At 41.2% G+C, this 18,565-nt stretch overlaps 1 protein-coding gene across 1 annotated transcript in view; it reads left to right on the top strand.

Annotated features, from left to right (window-relative positions):
- IMPG2 (interphotoreceptor matrix proteoglycan 2) overlaps window positions 1-18,565 on the top strand; it is a 95,090-nt gene that overhangs the window by 63,206 nt on the left and 13,319 nt on the right. The window contains exons 6-14 of the mRNA XM_053310219.1: window positions 538-587; window positions 1,878-1,963; window positions 4,109-4,270; window positions 10,253-10,311; window positions 11,394-11,406; window positions 13,814-13,821; window positions 13,871-14,115; window positions 15,016-15,080; window positions 18,232-18,562. Coding sequence (XP_053166194.1) covers window positions 538-587; window positions 1,878-1,963; window positions 4,109-4,270; window positions 10,253-10,311; window positions 11,394-11,406; window positions 13,814-13,821; window positions 13,871-14,115; window positions 15,016-15,080; window positions 18,232-18,562 — 1,019 coding nt within the window. The remainder of the gene's footprint in view (window positions 1-537; window positions 588-1,877; window positions 1,964-4,108; window positions 4,271-10,252; window positions 10,312-11,393; window positions 11,407-13,813; window positions 13,822-13,870; window positions 14,116-15,015; window positions 15,081-18,231; window positions 18,563-18,565) is intronic.

Genomic DNA, 18,565 nt, shown 5'->3' with positions numbered 1-18,565 from the left:
TCATTGTTGTCCTCGGCCGGAAGTGGCCGGAAGTACCGGGCGCACATGTGCCCGTCGTTTGCACGCGTGCACACACACACGATGGGTGCACGCATACCCGGTACTTTCGGCCACTTCCGGTTGAGGACAACAACAGGGTGACAGGGAGGTATGCTGCCTCCTCGAGGGGCTTTGCTACAACGGCGTGCTGGTGGGGGAATGCAGCGGGACGGATAAGTGCACCCTCCCCCGCCCTTAAGGGAACCTTCCCGCCACCTCCGGAATGGTTCTGGGCACATCCCTAGGAGATAGTACATGAGAAGAACATTCTCAACCTGCCATATTTTAAGAGGGTTCAGTCTTTATATTTTATGGGACCCATTAAGGGCTTCCTGCTTGAGGACCTCCAAAAGCCAGGAGCCAGCAGTGCATCAAAGATTGGTAAAGCTTTCTTCAGTTTGGAAAACTGTCCTCATTGGATAAGGGCAAGATTATTTCTGGAAGAAAAACTTTAACCCCACATTTACATGCAATCTTTTTACTGTCTTTGGTTTTCAGTTTGGGAATGCCAACACCTTCTCCAGCTGGTGATGCTACCACTTTGAGAGGTCTGTTCTCTTTTATTTATATATTCTCTACCCAGGGCCACACTACACATTATTTTAAGCATATCATTAGATTTGATGTGCTTTGCTCCCCAACCCCATAGGGGCCATGGTGTACCCACATCAGGACTATGAGAGGAAGGAGCAGTAGCACTTTGCTTCCATTTTGGTCCCAATCTGACTGGACCCCTTGTAACTGCTATTTGTTCTTGGAGGAAAACACACATTGACACCAATGGGAGCTTTCCTCCTGGGGCAACTAGCAGCTATAGGAGTCTCAATTTGAATCCTAACCATAGTAAGGCAAAAAGGTTAAAGCTCTTTCTCCTCATGCTGGGGTCTCAACCTGGATCAGCTTCTGCATGGTGCCTGTTGAGGGTGAAAAATTACTACATGGGCTCTAATGATGCACTTAATGTAATGTTTGGCCCTTAGTAAATTGGTGGAAAGTCTAATGTTTCCCAGTATTAAAGAGCAGGATGAATTGTGGTCTTTTATTTGTTTTGGCCAATTGTGTTCATGGAGGTACATTATCCATAATGAAAGTGAAGAAGAGTTATCTTGACAGAGCTATTTTTGTGGAGTTTCAGCTACAGCAGAGCGAGTCACTGTATGTGCTGCTACAATTTGTTCTGTTCCATTGGTCAAAGCTCAGGTCACTGCTTCTCCTCTAATGTATTGTTCTGTTGAATGGCAAAAGATCACCATTTTAAAATCTTATGAACAATTCATGACTTTTTCATTTGATATTATTTTCAGGCCAGCATATTACTTACTATCTATCTATCTATCTATCTATCTATCTATCTATCTATCTAGTAATAAAGGTTGTGCCATCGAGTTGGTGTTGACTCCTGGTGCCCACAGAGCCCTGTGGTTTTCTTGGTAGAATACAGGAGTGGTTTACCATTGCCTCCACCCGTGCAGTATGAGATGATGCCTTTCAGAACCTTCCTATAATGCTGCTGCCTGATATCTCATATTCTGGGAAACACACCAGCAGGGATTCAAACCAACAGCCTCCTGCTCTCTAACTAAGCAGGTTGCTTCTCCACTGTGCCACTAGATAGGTGGACTATCTAGTAATATGCTGGCCTGAACATAATTAATATAATATTAATATTAATTTGGTTATGTGAAATAGAGGAGTTGATATTTTACCATCTATTCTGACAATTATTTGCTATTCTAGCAAGTATTTAATATTCTAACAGGTATTTAATATTCTAGCAAATATGTAATTGGCTAGGGTGTCATAAATGAACTGGAAGTATCCCTTGTTTTCCTCCCTAGATGCAGCTGCTAATGTTCCACCTCCTGATGTGGTCTCAGTTGAAAGTCCTTCAGACAGCACTACTGACAAGATTGAAGACTCAGAAGTGAGTGTATCCAGATTTTTGTTAGACTGGCTTTTGAGGAGCAAAATTGCATTTACTTTTCATTGACCCTTCCATAGAAATACAGGTGGACCACCTCATTATCTATGGATTACATATTTTAAAAAGATACCTGCAGAGGCGTAACTAGGGAAAACGGCGCCCGGGGCAAGCACTGAAATGGCGCCCCCCGCCCCCCCAACATACTACATTATACTTAGGTTTTTCCTCACAAGCGCCCGCCGGCACCGCCAAGCCAGGCCACTAACTGGCCGCCAGGCGCCAGCAAAGCAATGGGGGGGGTGCGGGCGGCGCGGAAGGGACCGTTCATGGGGGAGGGGGCACCAACGCACTCCCTTGACTGCTGCAGCGCTGCTGCACTGAGCAGGAAACATTTGTATTTAAAAAAATTTAAAAAAAATTTTTTTAAAAAATTTTTTTGTCATGGCGGCGCCCCCCACGTGACCAGAAAAGATGGCGCCCGGGGCACGTGCCCCCCCTGCCCCCCCTATAGTTACGCCTCTGGATACCTGGCCTTGGCATATGCAGAAAAAAGCACGCTGACCTTGCATATCCACAGGTTGGAGGTGGCCAGAAATGACTGCAGAGGTCATTACCGCTCACCATTTTCTTCAACGGAGGCAGAAAATGGCTCCTGTCTTTAAAAAGAAAAAGAAAAATCATGTCGAATCACTGTGCATGACCTGGCATGTGCAGCAGCCATGTGTGTGCTGGCATCGTGCAAGGGCAGCTGGGGGAGAGTGCCACTGGCACACAAAAATAGCTGGGAGGAGCGCTGCTGATTCAGGAAGTGGCGGTGAGCGGCAGAGGAATAGATATGAACCTGCTCTTCTCCATTTTAAAGGAGCTAGGGATATGTTCCAAATCATGTGTCGAATCATGATTCACGCATGTCCCTAAGAATTACTGATATTAGTCCTATTGAAATGAAAATGACATTGCCAAACTTGTTTTAATTTCAGTAGGACTACTTTGAGTAATTTCCTCCTCATGTCAGCCACTAACCACAGTATTAAAAAAGAGGTTACATCATGTTCTTTGAAATTTATGTGATTATACCCAGTTCCTTATTGTTACATACAAGTGCCAGACAGTGTTGACAATTACAGGAACGGAATCTTATATTTCAAACTGTTGGTTGTCATCTTATATGTTCAAAATTAATTCTCAGCAATATTTAATGGGCTAGAATGGTTAAGAATTTTAATATATCAGTATTTGTACATGTTGGAATAAATTAAGTATGTTGTTAGAGGATTATTGTCTCATGGATCCAAAAAACTAAGATACATATAGGGCTGGTTCAGATGACTCACTAATTGTATGTGAGTCACATGTAGAGTGGTGGCTCAAATTAATTGCCCCAGTCACCATGTGATAGAGGAATGTGCCTAGAGGACATCAATATGTCCAGGAAAGACATCTGGAAAGGTATGCTCTCGATGTGTCCCTCTTCTTAATCATGTGGGCCAGTCTGTGGTGGAGAAAGTATCATCTGAACTGGCCCATAGTTAAGATGATGTATTGTAAAAATATGGTGCCTATACAATATTATGGGCAGGTTGGGAAATTATTTGAGTTCTTCTCCCTTCTATCGTCCTTTTCTTCCACCCTACCTCCACACAGTTCCTTTGAGTCACCCCTTCCCTGCTAAATCACCTAATCAGCATTTCTGCCCTTCAACATGTCATCCCAACAACTCAAAATCCCAAGTATCTTCCTCATTCTACTTTCAGCTCTGTGAAACAGGTTTTGCAGAGGTTAGAATTTTTACACAGCTACTCCTCTCTTTCCTGAGTAGAAAAAGAGGCAGGAAACAATGCCTCTTCCATAATATATTCGACTCCCTTAAAAAACAACTGCCTGTCTCCATCCATGGAGCAATAGAAATTGCCTTATCCCCAAGCACACTCCAATATTGTTTTACAAATTAATACCAAGCCTGTGCAAGGGAGTCCTGAGGGGTAGCAATTCAAAAAGCAAATAATATCAGAAATACTTAAGACATTCATTTTAATTAAGCTAGCACATAAATTGTGTCAGGGCAAGGTGTCTAAACCTAGTTCACTAAATAACATTGTTTTATTTTTCCTTTTAAAAAATTTCAATATATTTATTTTTCCTTAGATCAATAATGAGATAAAGAAAGATGATGAGAAGCTGATAAAACCAGCTCATGAACAGATGGTTGAGTTCAGCATCCTTCTTCCTGAAGAGAAATACCGCAACGAGCTGAATGACCCCTTAACCAAAGAGTACCAGCAACTCTCACAACAGTTTATTTCAGAAGTAATTTCCGTACTTCTCCATTTTTTCTGTGTATCTTGTGTGGGTAGAAGAGTGTGTGGGTGCATTAAAGCTTTTCTTCCTTTGAAATGTATACCCCACCTTTTGAGGCAGAAAGCTCATCCAGGCAGCTAACAAATTTAAAATCCAAATATGATGAAAATGATAGTCAAAGCAGACAAAACAGCCTCAGTTTTCTGTGATGAATAGCTACACTACAAATATTGCATTTTCTGTCCCAGACAGTGAGCTACTGCAGCTGATGTTTTTTAAGGCTATGAGAAATATATAGTTTCCACTGGCTGACATACTGAGAAAAATTATTCAAAGTAGTACCACTGTAATTAAAAGGACAAGTTAGGCAATACCTAACTTGTCCTTTTAATTTTAATGCAATTACTTCAAGTAATTTTCCTCAGTCATAGGGATGTGCATGAAATTCGCCTGAATTCAATTCGAATCAAATTTAAATTGATTTGATTTGGAACCATTGAACAGACTGGACATTCATTTGAATTGATTCAAATTCACCTGAATTTGAATCAAATTTGGGTGAATTTTTTTGAATCGATTCAACTTGATACTGATTTGGGCAAATTCAAATCATTTGAATGAATCTCCACTCTGTTCAATGGTTCCAAATTGAATTGATTTGAATTTGGGCAATTTTGTGCACATCCCTACTCAGTACATTAGTCACTGAGAGCAGAACTCTACATCCCCTCAACAACATTTAGGGCATGATCACCTGTAGGTACTTACAAAGTAGGTCAAGCCACTTTTAATTCCTGGTTTCAAGTGTGCATAGAAAGTCCATAAAATCTAACCAGGATCTAGCTCTGGAGGTGGGCAAGTTCAAACGTCATGCCCATTGGGAGCGTGTGTTCCTCAGCACCTCTGGTTCTTGTTGTACCTACTTTGTAAGTACTGAAAGGTGGTCGTGTTATAACCTTAGTTGAAGAAGAAGTATGATGTAACAAAATTCCACACACCCCAGAAAGCAACAACCAAATAAGTGAAGTAGGAATGAGAAAGCACTGTGTCTCATGACATCAAGTTCCATGTCCTTAACTAAATGTTGCTGGGAGAAAATGTGGGTTAGTAGTAACCACTTGTTCTTCATAATGATGTTTCATGCCTAAGTATGCTTCCAGATGGAAGGTTTTTCAAGTGTCAAGATCACACCTATTCAGTGCAACTTATACCTACAAGCCACGAAGACACTGTGCCAATTGCCATGCTGATCCCTGCTAGTACACATGGCAGGTTGGAACTTAGTAAGATTAGGTCAAGTGGCACAGACCAAGAGGCAAACAGTTTTCAAAAAGCCTAGTGCCAGTTGGTACATCTTTGTTGTTGTACCTTTCCCCAGTTATGCCTTTTTTGGTGTTATACTTCTGGTATAAAGCAACAGCACAAAATCAGCTGTAGGGGAAGCTGCCACTTCAATATGCCCTGAGACAATTTACTGTAATCGAAATTTCAGGCTGAGTATTCTGTCTCATCAAATGCCAGCAGAGGGCTGTGGCATAACAAAATCATATTCTCCAATGTATTGTTAATGTTTTCAAATTTAAAAAAGTAAAACAGTCTCTACATGGTGTGCCCAGATTCCTTGAAAGATATTTCAGGTTTGTGGTGACAATAGTCACCCTTTTGGCTCCATTCTCTTTTTACCCATACTGAGAGACCTCACTTCACCACTGCGCACAATTTTCCTATAAAGGAAATTATGTGAGCCAAGATCTTTGTTTCTCTCTACATCTGGCATCATTATTGAGAGAGGTTGGCACTGGAAGAAAATAGGCCCTCTGGAGATGCTAGGTGGTGGAAATCTTTCTGGTTTCCCCTGCCCACTTACAGGATCTGAGGTCACAGAAGCAGGTGTGTTCATAGTGACTTGATACCATTGCTGAAATTATAGACCTTCCTCATCTCCTCACAATTTTGACCTTTTTTCATAACCTTACATCTGTTTATACTGCAGATTTCTTAATGGAAGAACAATGGGTTTGGATCTTCCTCTCCTTATAAAATCAAGTGTAATGAGCTAGCCCACGCCTGAGGGATGGAATTAATAATGAGGTTTAATCTCACACACAACACAGCTGCCACCTTCCAACTCCCGTGGCTTGCCTGGCCAATTGGTATTGGGAATATGTGGTCACTTTTGCCCCAAATAGCTAGGACTGCTGCTATTGTGAGTAGTATGAAATAATAACAATAATGGTATTTTCTTCAACACACCTGAGTTTTGTCTTGAGAAACCCTGTTCAATCTATTATACTCAGGCATGTCTTTTGCCGGATAGTGGCTCATCTGGGGAACAGATAAACTCTATCCTGTAGCCACTATGAGTGTTATATGTGGCCAGATTCAGTCAGACATATTAATTTTCCTACAGATATGGCCAAGTAAGAGTGCCATACTATAAATTGAATAAATGTCTGATGGGACAAAGGCCACTTAGCATTCAGATGTTGCTTTTATCCTTTGCCTAGTTCTCTCTGTGCTTGGACAGACACCCTTCCTATTTAGCAGCACTTGGATGGTTTTGATTCTGGCCAGAGTAAGTTTTAAAAGGAGGGATTTTGGTGAGAAGGAACAAATATTGAGATATAGAGTCCAATTGTTTCCCTACTTCATGGTGGATGCAAAGATGTGTACCCCGCCCCCATTAACTTTCTGTAGGAAGCATTTCAAATGCATCATATGGTATGGATTCATCAATGTCTCAGGCTCCTCCTACCCAATCCTATCCTACCCTATCCCAGGTTACATCTGCAAGCAGCCACAGGCATGTTACAAAAGCAGGCAGTTGTGCAACTGTTTGAAACAGTATTTGGGCACTTGCATCGCACTACTTTCATTACTTCCGATGGAAGTAGCACTGCAGAAGTGCCTCCATGCTGTTGCCTTTTAGGTGTGCAGTAGTCCTGGCAGGTCAGAAATGCTGATGTTGGAGTGCACGTCATGTCAGCCATTGTGTTTGCTGCTGCTATTATTATGAATATTTATATCACATTTGTCAACAAAAGGTTATCAAAGCGACTCACACAGAAAAAGAAATAAAATGGTTCCTTGTTGGAAAAGGGCTCACAATCTAAAGAGAAATACAAGGCAGACAGTCGCAACAACCACTGGAGGGGATCAGTGCTAGGGCTGGTCAGTTGCTCTCCCCCAGCTAAATATAAAAGAGTCACTGCTTTAAAAGGTGCCTCTTTGTTCAGGTAGCAGGTTTCCCCCCCATGTGGTGCAAAAGTGGAGCACACATTTAAATACATCAGAAATCTATCTATCTATCTATCTATCTATCTATCTATCTATCTATCTATCTATCTATCTATCTATCCCAGATTAAAACTCACTAAAATTAGAATTAAAATTAGATACCAATAAAAGCCAGGCTAAAAAGATGGGCCTTTAAGGCTCTCCTGAAAGCCTCCAAGGACGATAATCCTCTTATATCCACTAGGCATTGATTAGCATCAATGCCTAGTGCATTATCTCACTACTCTAGCTTAGAAATTCTTCTCTAGGTAGGATCAGGGTCTCAAAATCTTGCTTTACAGGTGATAAAGCCCTTACAAATTTTTGGAGTGAATAGAATTAGATAAGTAAAAGACCCAAAGACCTTTTATAAATTTTGCTCATCTACTGTTTAACTGAATTTAGCTTTTAGCCTGATCTGCTAAGAAACTACTACTTAAATACAGACTGGTAAATAGATTATTGGCACATAACTGGATTTATAATACCACTGCCTTAAACTATGTTTGAAAGTCTACATATTTCTTAGAGATATAGGATACATTGCTACACTACTTTCCCGCTTTTTCTAAAATACAATGCCACTTCAGCAGGTTTTGCATCAAGGATTAATTTAAATAAACAATCTACATTGGGTTTTAAATAAATCTTATTTTATTTTAAGGTGTTAGAAATTTTCCTCTTTCCTGTTTATACATTATCTCTGCAGGCAGGGAGGGGGAGAAATTACATTATTTCCAGTAGACATCCAGACTAAGTTACTCAATAGTACTGCCCAGGGGTTAATCTAAAGAACGAAAGGTAAAAGGTAAAGTGTGCCACCGAGTCGGTGTTGACTCCTGGCGACCACAGAGCCCTGTGGTTGTCTTTGGTTGAATACAGGAGGGGTTTACCATTGCCACCTCCCGCACAGTATGAGATGATGCCTTTCAGCATCTTCCTATAGCACTGCTGCCCAACATAGGTGTTTCACATAGTCTGGGAAACATATCAGCAGGGATTTGAACTGGCAACTTCTGGCTTGATAATCAAGTCATTTCCCTGCTGCCTACTTAGTTTCTAATAGGATTTCCATTGAGTAGTTTAGTCAGAATATCAGTCATTAAACCTAAAAAGTGTTGTAGACAAAAAAAACTTCTTGAATGCTCTTCTTAGTATAGGACCCACACTAGGCTCATCTCAATACCAGTAGTTGGTGTCCCTTCTGCATAAAATGGGTAAGGGGACAGGGACTGTTGCAGGGGATACGACAATTTGTTCCTTTTGAAAAAAGAAGGCAGAAATATTGTCCAACCATGAATAGTGGGGAACACATAGCAAAGGTTTCAAGGAAGGTGGGATATGGCTTCAGAAGGAAAGCTGAAGCCATATCCTGCTGCTGTTTTTAAAAATTAACTACTCCTGTGCTTAAGTAATGGCTGGATAGGGATGGCTCAGCCTCTAAACTCATTAAAAAATAAAAATAAGACCAGTTTTTATAAAGTTGCAGAATGGTATGGCCATGGGGTAGGAGAGGAGTTGTGTTGCTGATCCTTAAAAATGTCATAGTGATGCCATTGGCACTGTTTATTTATTATGACTCACATACACTGCAAAGCTGGCAAAGGAAAGAAGTAGTGCCAGTGACTTGGAGCTGCTGCAGCCCCCTGAGTCAGCCAAAAACGTGCCGCTGGGGGTCTAGGGACCCTCTCCAGAGATGTGGGCTGTGTCACAGGTGATTGCAGGGGGAGGTGAAAACCAATCAACAGAAACCTTCAATTAGTTGAACTCCACTCCTGGCTCTCCCTCTGCAGCCATTTCCAATATAACCCATATTTTTGTCAAGGTTTCTCCAACCCTCGTCAGGTTCAGGGGGCTACAGCAGCACTGAGATTTGCTTGCACTCTCTTCTTCCAGTAGCGTCACAGTGAATGTGAGCCAATATTTATATTCTAATTCTTCCAAAAAGCTTGGAATGATACTTGAACTTCACAACAACCTTGTGAGATAGCTTATGCTGAGATACAGTAATTTTCCTGAAGCTTCACAGTGCGCTTCATAACTGACTGGGGATTTTGAGCAGGGGTGTAGCTATAATTGAATAGGGGGGACAAATGTCTCTGGGCTCCTGAGGGACTCTCCCCTCCACACAACTGGCTGGTTAACAGCTTGCTTTTTACTCTTCCCTTTACATCTCTTTGAAGAAGTGGTGTTGGCCAGGCAGGGGCCCATCTGCACTTTCTGTCTGAGGGCCCCACTCCAGCCTTAAGACATAGGAAGCTGCCATCTGCTATATACCAAGTCAGACCATTGGTCCTACACCCCTGATCTTGAGCCTGGGTTTTCTACTTCCAAATCCAGTGCTTTACCAACTACATCATACTAACAGGTGCTTGAAACACTTACACACCCATACACTTATTTTTATTTTATTTTATTTTATTTTATTTTATTTTATTTTATGAATATGCCACCTGACTCGAAAGGCTTCACAGCACTTGCAATATAGCACTTGCAGTACAGCAAAAGATGGACAATATTGCTGGTGAACAAACCCCATTAGTGGTTTGATTGTGGGAAAATGTCATGACTGAAACAAAGGAGCTTTCTTGAGGAAAGGCATCATGAACCTACATGGTTAAAGAATAGCAACTGAATATTGATTAGGTTAAAAAAAAAAGCAGAAGTAAGAATCTGGAAAGGATCTATCATCTTTTCTCTCTGTCTTTCAAATAGATTCAACATGCTTATGAAGAACTACCTGGGTACAAGAATATTCATGTAACAGAATTCAGGTATAAAGTTCTATAAACCCATAAAAACAAATATCTCCTGTATATAGCTATGAGCTATTTTAAATTTTGTGTCTGTCTTTGACCATTACCTATGTAGGTATTCTAAAATTGTTCATTAATAACTGAAGGATAAAATGTGCCAAAGGGACATTCATAGGGAAATGTGGGCATAGTTTGGTTTTCTTCATTGTTCTGAGGGCCACTTCACGCATTGCATTTTCTGCAGTCTAGAAAAGATGTCCATACATGGGACTGCAAAACACATCTGCTTTCAAAGGAGGGGAAATTGTCTTTTCAGACAGTTACAGTCTTCAGTAAAATAGCACTGGTTTCTTACACAATAACCCTCTTCTCATGAAATCCTCCCCATACTTACTGCCTGTGGGGAAAGGGAAAAAGTGGGACCATATCAGTTGGCCATGCCTAACAGAAGCCAAAGATTCCATTTTTATGAGAAAGGGGCTTTCCCCTTATACTCCACACCAGCAGGAGCCCTGGTTGGTCAGGATTCCTGGCGACCAAAAGAGACAACCCCCCCACCGCAAAAAAACCCACCAGAGATATAATCTATGCCCTTATCAGTACTGATTTAAATCCCAAATATGAATATATTGACAAACTGGAACCACAATTTATATTCTCACTTTATAAAATATATGTAACATATGATCATAAAAGTAATCTAAGTAAAATCTGTATAAATCCAGACTGTATGTATATGTATATGTATACACACATACATACACACACACACACACATGAAGACGATTAACAAAATATGCTCTCCATAGTAAAGAAAAAAGTTATCACAAAAATGTATAGCTAGATCTGTAAGCATATAAAATATATACAAAAAAGTCCGAAAAGGGATGCTGCAACAGGGAGTTAACAAATGTTTGGTTCAGTGTGAAAATATTGATTAACTATGAAAATGTGCTTACAAATGTATTGATTTGTCCCGTGTGTGTGTGTGTGTGTGTGTGTGTGTGTGTGTGTGTGTGTGCGCTTCTGGGAGGGTTGAGCTGGAATACTTAAAAGGAACAAATTTTTCTTATTCCATTTTAACATCTTTCTCCTTTTAGGTCTCCTCAGGATGTCAGGTAAAAACAATAAATAACTTCCAAACATCTTTTTTCTGTACCGATAGTTTATTGTGTTGCTGTTTTATAGGTGGTTGTGTCACTTTCTGGAGAAAGGCTCCAAAAACATGAAGCCAGTCTTCACCAGCAAAATGTTATTTGAAAACCGTTGGCATAAATACATTGCGGAATTCTTTAACTTAGTCAAAAGCTGCCCTTAACTTTGGGATGTACAATCAAAAGTTTCAACAGTGCTCAAAAACTGTGATGATTGGCTTTCAAGACATTCTGTAACATCCTAGGCGATGACATCTGAGCAGCTGTGACAGTGACAGCCAGTTCTTGACACATCAGCCCCTGGCTCATCTGCAAGAGCAACGAAGACCCATTGTGACATCAGAGGTAGTGAACTGAAATCACTGACCTGACCAGCAGTTTAGGGACTTGCTTGGCAAGAGGAAAGGTCAAACCAGAAGTGACTTTGAACATGTTGCTTGTCCTTTTGTCTTTCGAAATTATCAATGGATCAGGAGTGCAGTGTGGGGAAGGGGCATGCCTTTCTCTTTCTGGCAAGGTACCAATGAAACTTGCCTGCCAAAGCTACTATTTGCCCCAGAAGGGGACCTGCTTTTGCCTTTCAAAGCAAACAGCAGCTTTGGCAAGAGTGGGGATTTTTATTAGGAGTTTGGCAACAGGGGAAAGGCCTAAACCTTCTCCCCTATATTGGAGTCCATTAACCCCCTCTCCATGGCTGCTATTTATGACGACGACGATGGTAGGACAAGCAATGGCTAATAAAGATGAGAAAAATTACTCAAGGTAGTCCCTTTGAAAGTAAAAGGACAAGTTAGGCAATGTTTAAGTTGCCTTTTGGATTACAATGGGACTCCTTTGAGTAATTTTCCTCATCATACCAGCCATTATGTTTAAAGTTGCATCTAGTTTGACCCTGAGAACAAGATAAGCACAGCAAGCAGACAGCACAGAGGCCGTGGAGAGAGGTAGAAAATGCAGGCAGTTTGATGATTCTAATAGCCTGCTGCAGCTTGGCTAACATCAGAATTTACTGAGCTGTGGTAATATCTTCTGAGGCAATGAACTGGGCCTGCACCCTGTGTGCCATGGCTCTTCCTTCCCGCACAACTGAAGGCACTGTTTATCCCTTTAATTATACAGAGACTGTAACCTGACTTGCAATTAGAATGCACTCTGCTCTCTGCATTCAAATCATGCTGTAAAATTTGAGTCAGATCTCAAGTTTTGATATTGTGCTTTGAGAATATTCTGGGCTTCCTAGAGGTATCTGGTTGGAAACTGTGGGAAACAGGATGCTGGACCAGATAGACTATCTATATATCCTAGATAGGCTGCACAATGACAAGGCTGGGCAAACTTGGCCCTCCAGCTGTTGGTGACCTACAACTACCATCATCCCCAGCCACAATAAATTGTGGAAGGCCAAATTTGCCCAGCCCTGCACTATAAAAAAGATTTTGCATGGACATGCAAAGAGCCCCAGAGCTGGCGTTTCCCAAAGTAGCTCCCTGGGGCAGCACCCTTGGAAGCTAAGCCCACTGCAGAGCCAGCCTCTCCCCACACTATCATGCCCCCTGATATGTGCACACCAGTGCTGTCAATAAGCTCAGCAGGAGTAGACAGCGTGGAGGAGGAGTGCTTTTAAGGCTTCCATTCTTCAGGCAGGAAGGCAGAGTCCGGAGGGGTAGTCTGGGCTCAGAGGCACTTAAGGGCTCAGTCTGCCTCTGGCTGTTGTTAAGTAAACTTGCTCCTTTGGACCTCTCCAAGGTCCTTGGGACTGGCCTCATCTGCACCTCACCTTTGCCTTGCCTTGCAGGCAAGCAGGACAGGACAGGTTGCTGCATCAAGGGCCACCAGACCATGCCGTGGTCTGAAACAGCCAGTAGAAAAGCCATAACCTAAAGAGAAATGATAATGAAGACAAGGAAAATGCACCTGTTCAAAATCTATTCATGCACATGCATAGAGTTAACATGCTTTAGCTGAGACTTCTCCTCTCCGCATAGTACTCCCACCCACCACAGAGAAGGGTGCATGTTCAAAGAGCTGCTCTGGATTACTATATTAACATTTTTCCACATACCGCTTCAGAGAAATGTGCCCTCCTGAACTGATGCTAAGAACTTAAGCTTAACAGCCCTAGGATGTATACAGTTTGGATAGGATCCATGGTGTGAGGAAATGGCTCAACCTCCTCTCCAACACCCCAGCTGCTTTTAGCAAAAACAAAACCTTAACTGGAGATGCATATCTGTCTGCTATGGCCAGTAGATTGTGAAAATTTAGCTCCATCGGATTTAGCTATAATCAAAAAGTGAAGGATCTTAAATAAATGTCAACAATGACTAGTAAAAGTGGCCTGTGACTAGGAGCTAAATTGTTTGAAGAATAGCAGGTTGTACCATACATGTTTCTCTCTGAAAGCTCCTTTCTTAAACCTTTAGTGGTGTGGAAGTTCTGTACACTGTGGTTTTTGATGGGGAAGCCATCAGCAACGCCACCTGGGACCTGATTAACCTCCAGTCCAATAAAGTCGAAGATAATGCCTTCATGGAGATTGAGGATAACCCAACTGTTGTTTACACAGTCAGTGACTTCAGACATTATATTGCTGAAATTCTTCATAAGACCTCTTTACTTGAGAATGCCTCGCTGAACTTGGATCCTGACTCTCTCCAGCTCATTAATGGTGTGTATCTCAGAAAGCTGCAAAGAACATCTGTGTCAACTCAATTAACTGGTATTTACTCTTAAAACATGCTATGATGCTAATGACTGCCCCCAAGAATTGGATAGATTGTGGTGTGTTACAGGTTTCCCCTTTAAGCCTAATTAATATTAGCCACAAGCCAGCTGTTTTGTCTATCCAGATCAAGTCTCTAAAAGACTTATGTGCCTGAAAAGTCTTGTGGCTAACTGGGCTTTGTCCTTATTTCTGTTACACAATATCTTTGTATTAAATGGAGGCCAAAGGAAGTGTCCTCCCAAACTCTGGTACAAAGTGACCAAGGGAAGTAGATACAGGATGCAAGCAAAGAGATTCAATTCAGAATCCTGTGCAACCCTGTGGAAGAGCCTGGGATACACTGCCCAGTTTTCTCTCTGTACCACTTCCCTCAGATATCGCATACTGATGCAATTTGCAAATGAGTCAAAGGTGTGCCCCAGCATCCTGTGAAATGTTACAGTGTACCCTGAGACACACTTACCTGTTTGCATACTGTAACGTCTTCCCACCGTCTTCTCATATTGAGGGAAGCACCTGTTCTATTTGTTCTTAGCCACAACCCTGACAGGCAATTTCAGAATCCTAAAGCATATATAGAGGTACTTCTTTCCCCCTTGTGGTTGAGCAGGTGCTTGAGGTGTGTGTGTGTGTGTGTGTGTGTGTGTGTGAGAGAGAGAGAGAGAGAGTGTGAGTGAGTGTGTGTGTGTGTGTGTGAGAGAGAGAGAGAGAGAGAGAGAGAGAGAGAGATATTATTTTACATGCCCCAATATTCAGAACCAAACTCTATGTCAAAATAACTCACATTTTATTTAAAAAGGCAATTTTGGGCTTCATGTTTGCCTTCCCTATTTATCTTCACAGTAAAGGAAGTAGTCCCTTCTGTTACTGAAGAGCCGTCTCAAATTACTGCTAAGCCTATTGATGATGTAAGTTCATTTCATCGTGTTCTAGCAGCTTCTGACCTTTCATTCACTTATTAAATCATCTAGATAATTCAAGTATAATGAAATAAAATGCGAAGTTATCTGCTTAAATTAGGAGTGTTCTCAAATGCTTCATTTAACAGTTGTTGCACAATATAAGTGCTAGTCATTTCTGGTAGCTTTTATAGTTGCTTTTTATTTATGTAAGATACATTTTTGTCAGACAGGTATTATTACTTTATTGAACATGCTGTCTTGCTGGGAGAAAGTTATGGAAAATATGTTGTTTTGCGGAGTGTTCTTTCTGTCCTTAGATTTTTTTTCAAATGACATGTGTAAAAATTCAAAACTTGCCAACATAATATTAGATTTCTAAATGTAGTGTACCATTCTGGGAATCTTGGGATATATTAGATGTCATAGGAACATGTCTCTTCATTTAAATAAGTGATGAAGTGCAATTCTTGGCTGCAGTATACAAATGCGCCAAACATTTCTGTTGAAAAGTAATTGTTCCCATTCTTCATGGTTATTTTGGTACATCTGCAAATTTTCTCTTGTTATGCACAGCATTTTATTTTCAAATGTTTTGCTCACATTTTTGGAATTTCTTTAAATGTTTATTACTAATGTTACAGCCATTGAAGATGAAACTGGGCATTCAAACAATGCATCATTGATCTGCATCAAGATAGCAAAGGCCTATCTACATGTTACAGGCAATGGCCCCATTTTCATGTAATACCAAACCAGAGTTTAATGGTTGGAATTCCTATATGTCTGAATGCGTTAAACCATGGTTTTGCACCCAAAGCAAGCAGTGCTCTCCCTCACCAAACTCCAATTTGAACCTTCAGTTTGTAGTGAATTTCACTGCTCCAACCTGAGGTTTCGGGTTGCCATAACCATGGTTTCATGCTGTTTCTGGGGCCAAAATCATAAAGAGTGTGGCCCAGAGCCGCCCAGGGATGCACCTGCTCCATGCCTGCCATACTTCTCAATGGCTGCTCTCCGAGCACTTGCCCTACCCCCTGACTCTGAGATACTCAAGCCATTGCCTGGCAACAGGGATACTGCCATGTCTCATCCCAAGCTTCTCAGCCTGTCAAATGGAAAAGCCACATGGGGGGTGCCTGGTTTCCCCCTCTGGCACACAGAAGAAAGGGGATGGGATGGCAAGAGGGGCACTATGTGTTATGTGTTTTGTTCATCAAAAATAAACCGAAGGAGAAGTATGTTCACTAGCACATGAAATCCCTGTGGTACAATCAACTGGGCAGCCTGATGAGATCGCTGCAAAGATAACATATGGCAAAGCAGCAATTTTGGGTTCAAATGGCTGGCTCACACAGGAATTCTTTAATGGTTCTGCTCTGTTTTTTGTACAAGAAAGTTGGGGAAGCAGGGACCAGCCGCTTCCCCTTGGGTTAACGTGTGCAGTCCCTAGCCTTACTCTTGAGAAGAACCGTCCAGCAGGAGCAGCGTTGCCTCCAGTGAAAGGAGAGGTTCCTCCTATATGATGAGCATAAATACTGAAGAATTGTACTCCTCATGTTCTCATGTGGTGATTTAAATTTCAGTATCTGGATTCACACCAGATCTGTAGCTGTGAATCTCCTCTCTTAGCGAGGAGTATGATTCTGCAGTGGTCGAAACGTGTCTGGCGTAGGACATCTAATTGATCAAGTACCTCCTTGTGCTGTTTCATACCACATGAGAACAAGGGATGTGCAGAACAATTCATTCTATACTATGTATACAGAAGCTTGACAACTGCTTTGAAACTTAGTACTCATGGTGGAACACCCCTTTTTGGCTTTTTAATATACTTCATATGTTTACATCTTTCTCTATATATTTGATGGGGGTTTTTTACCTTGGAAAATATATATTGTGTATTTTTATATATTTTTGGTATGGATGTATACAAATTTTATTCAGAGTACTTTTATGATGATATGTTACCTATTTTTAATGTAGATTTGTGATTCCAGATAGTTTTAATCCTAAATATACATGTATTAACAAATATAGATAAAGGCATAGAACACACAGCTGTGTTTAGGGGGTCTCTTTGTTTATCAGCATACTTTCTTTGAGACCCTACAAGGTTTTGTTTAGTCATGGATGGGGTTACTTTGGACCATGTGTAAAGGGGTGGTTTGACTGAATGATGCCCTCACACAATTCACAGTGTTGATGGGGGAAGACGTGTGTAGTCACAGCATGCGCTTGTCTTTATCACTTGGGGTTGACTAGTTGGGCAGAGTATTATCTGAATAATAGTATTATCTGAATGATAATTACAATTATCATTGTAAGCTAATCTACTACCTTGTAGAAGAACAGGAAGTATGAGCAGTGCAGGGAGCTGACATTGTATAATAATAAAAAATAATAATCTGATAATATAAAATATAGCTATTTTACTTTTGTCATTTTTAATTTTGTTCTTTATGTTGTTTTGAGGGAAGCCAGAAGTTTTCACTGGGAAGCTATAAAGTGGGACTGGGGGCATAGCCCACCTACTTATTATATTTTTAAAGGCACTGGTATATAGCATACACAAACTTTTTGACTGAAAGTATGGAACAAATTGGTCAGCAAAATACTTCCAGGCAAAAACTGGCTGTGCAAGTAGGAAATGGTGGAGGGGAGCACAGGAAGAGAGACAGAGTTAGAAGAGGGACCATTAGTGAAGCAAAAGACATTTGCAATGACGAGTGAAACCAAGCACCGTACCCCTTTCTCCCTCCCAAACCCCTTGACATACAACTCTGAAGAAACTCCCTTTCTTTACTGGAGCTGTGGAGGCCAGGTCATCCTCAGTTCAGGTCCATATAAGCAATTTAGAATTTTCAGCCATATCAACGATGACATGAATGCTTACTCCCCCTTCTATGTCTTTCAGCATATAGGCGCTTTTGGTTAAACTAGGCCCGTATTCTTGAAGCATGCTTAGAATTGTAGGCTGTTCCTCTGGGACTGTGGTGCATTTTACATGCCAGTTCACATATGGCCATGGTACTGGTTGTATATTCAATGGGATATGGAAGTCCCAAGCAATGGGATGTGGGAGCTGGGCCATGTACACAGTGATTTGCAAGGCATCATCATCATGGCTTATTGAAACTCCCACTATTTTCTATTGTAGGATCATGTTGTTGTATCTGAATGGCCTTCTGCAGATGAATCAACTGTAAGCAACATCTTGCCACTTGATCTCACCAAACCAGGTTTCATCTTTGATACTGAACAGTACAATGGCAATGAAGTCTGGTTAAGACCAGATGGCTTTCTGAACCCTGAAAGCAACTTCAGTTCAACACCAAAAGCTACTTTCTATTCCAAAGCTGATATCACCGTTCCTCCAGATGATCTGCTTTTTGTAGATGAGAAGCTGCATTCTGTCACACCATCTGTATTAGAGACTGACTCCCCTGTGGACATGGAAAGCTTTTCTGATTTTTTTCCTTTAGAAGATGGCA

This window comes from Hemicordylus capensis, chromosome 3 (genome assembly GCF_027244095.1).
Source record: "Hemicordylus capensis ecotype Gifberg chromosome 3, rHemCap1.1.pri, whole genome shotgun sequence".
Taxonomy (NCBI): domain Eukaryota; kingdom Metazoa; phylum Chordata; class Lepidosauria; order Squamata; family Cordylidae; genus Hemicordylus; species Hemicordylus capensis.
The sequence above is the reverse complement of the archived record's forward strand: the minus strand, read 5'-3'. Positions and strand labels throughout refer to the sequence as shown.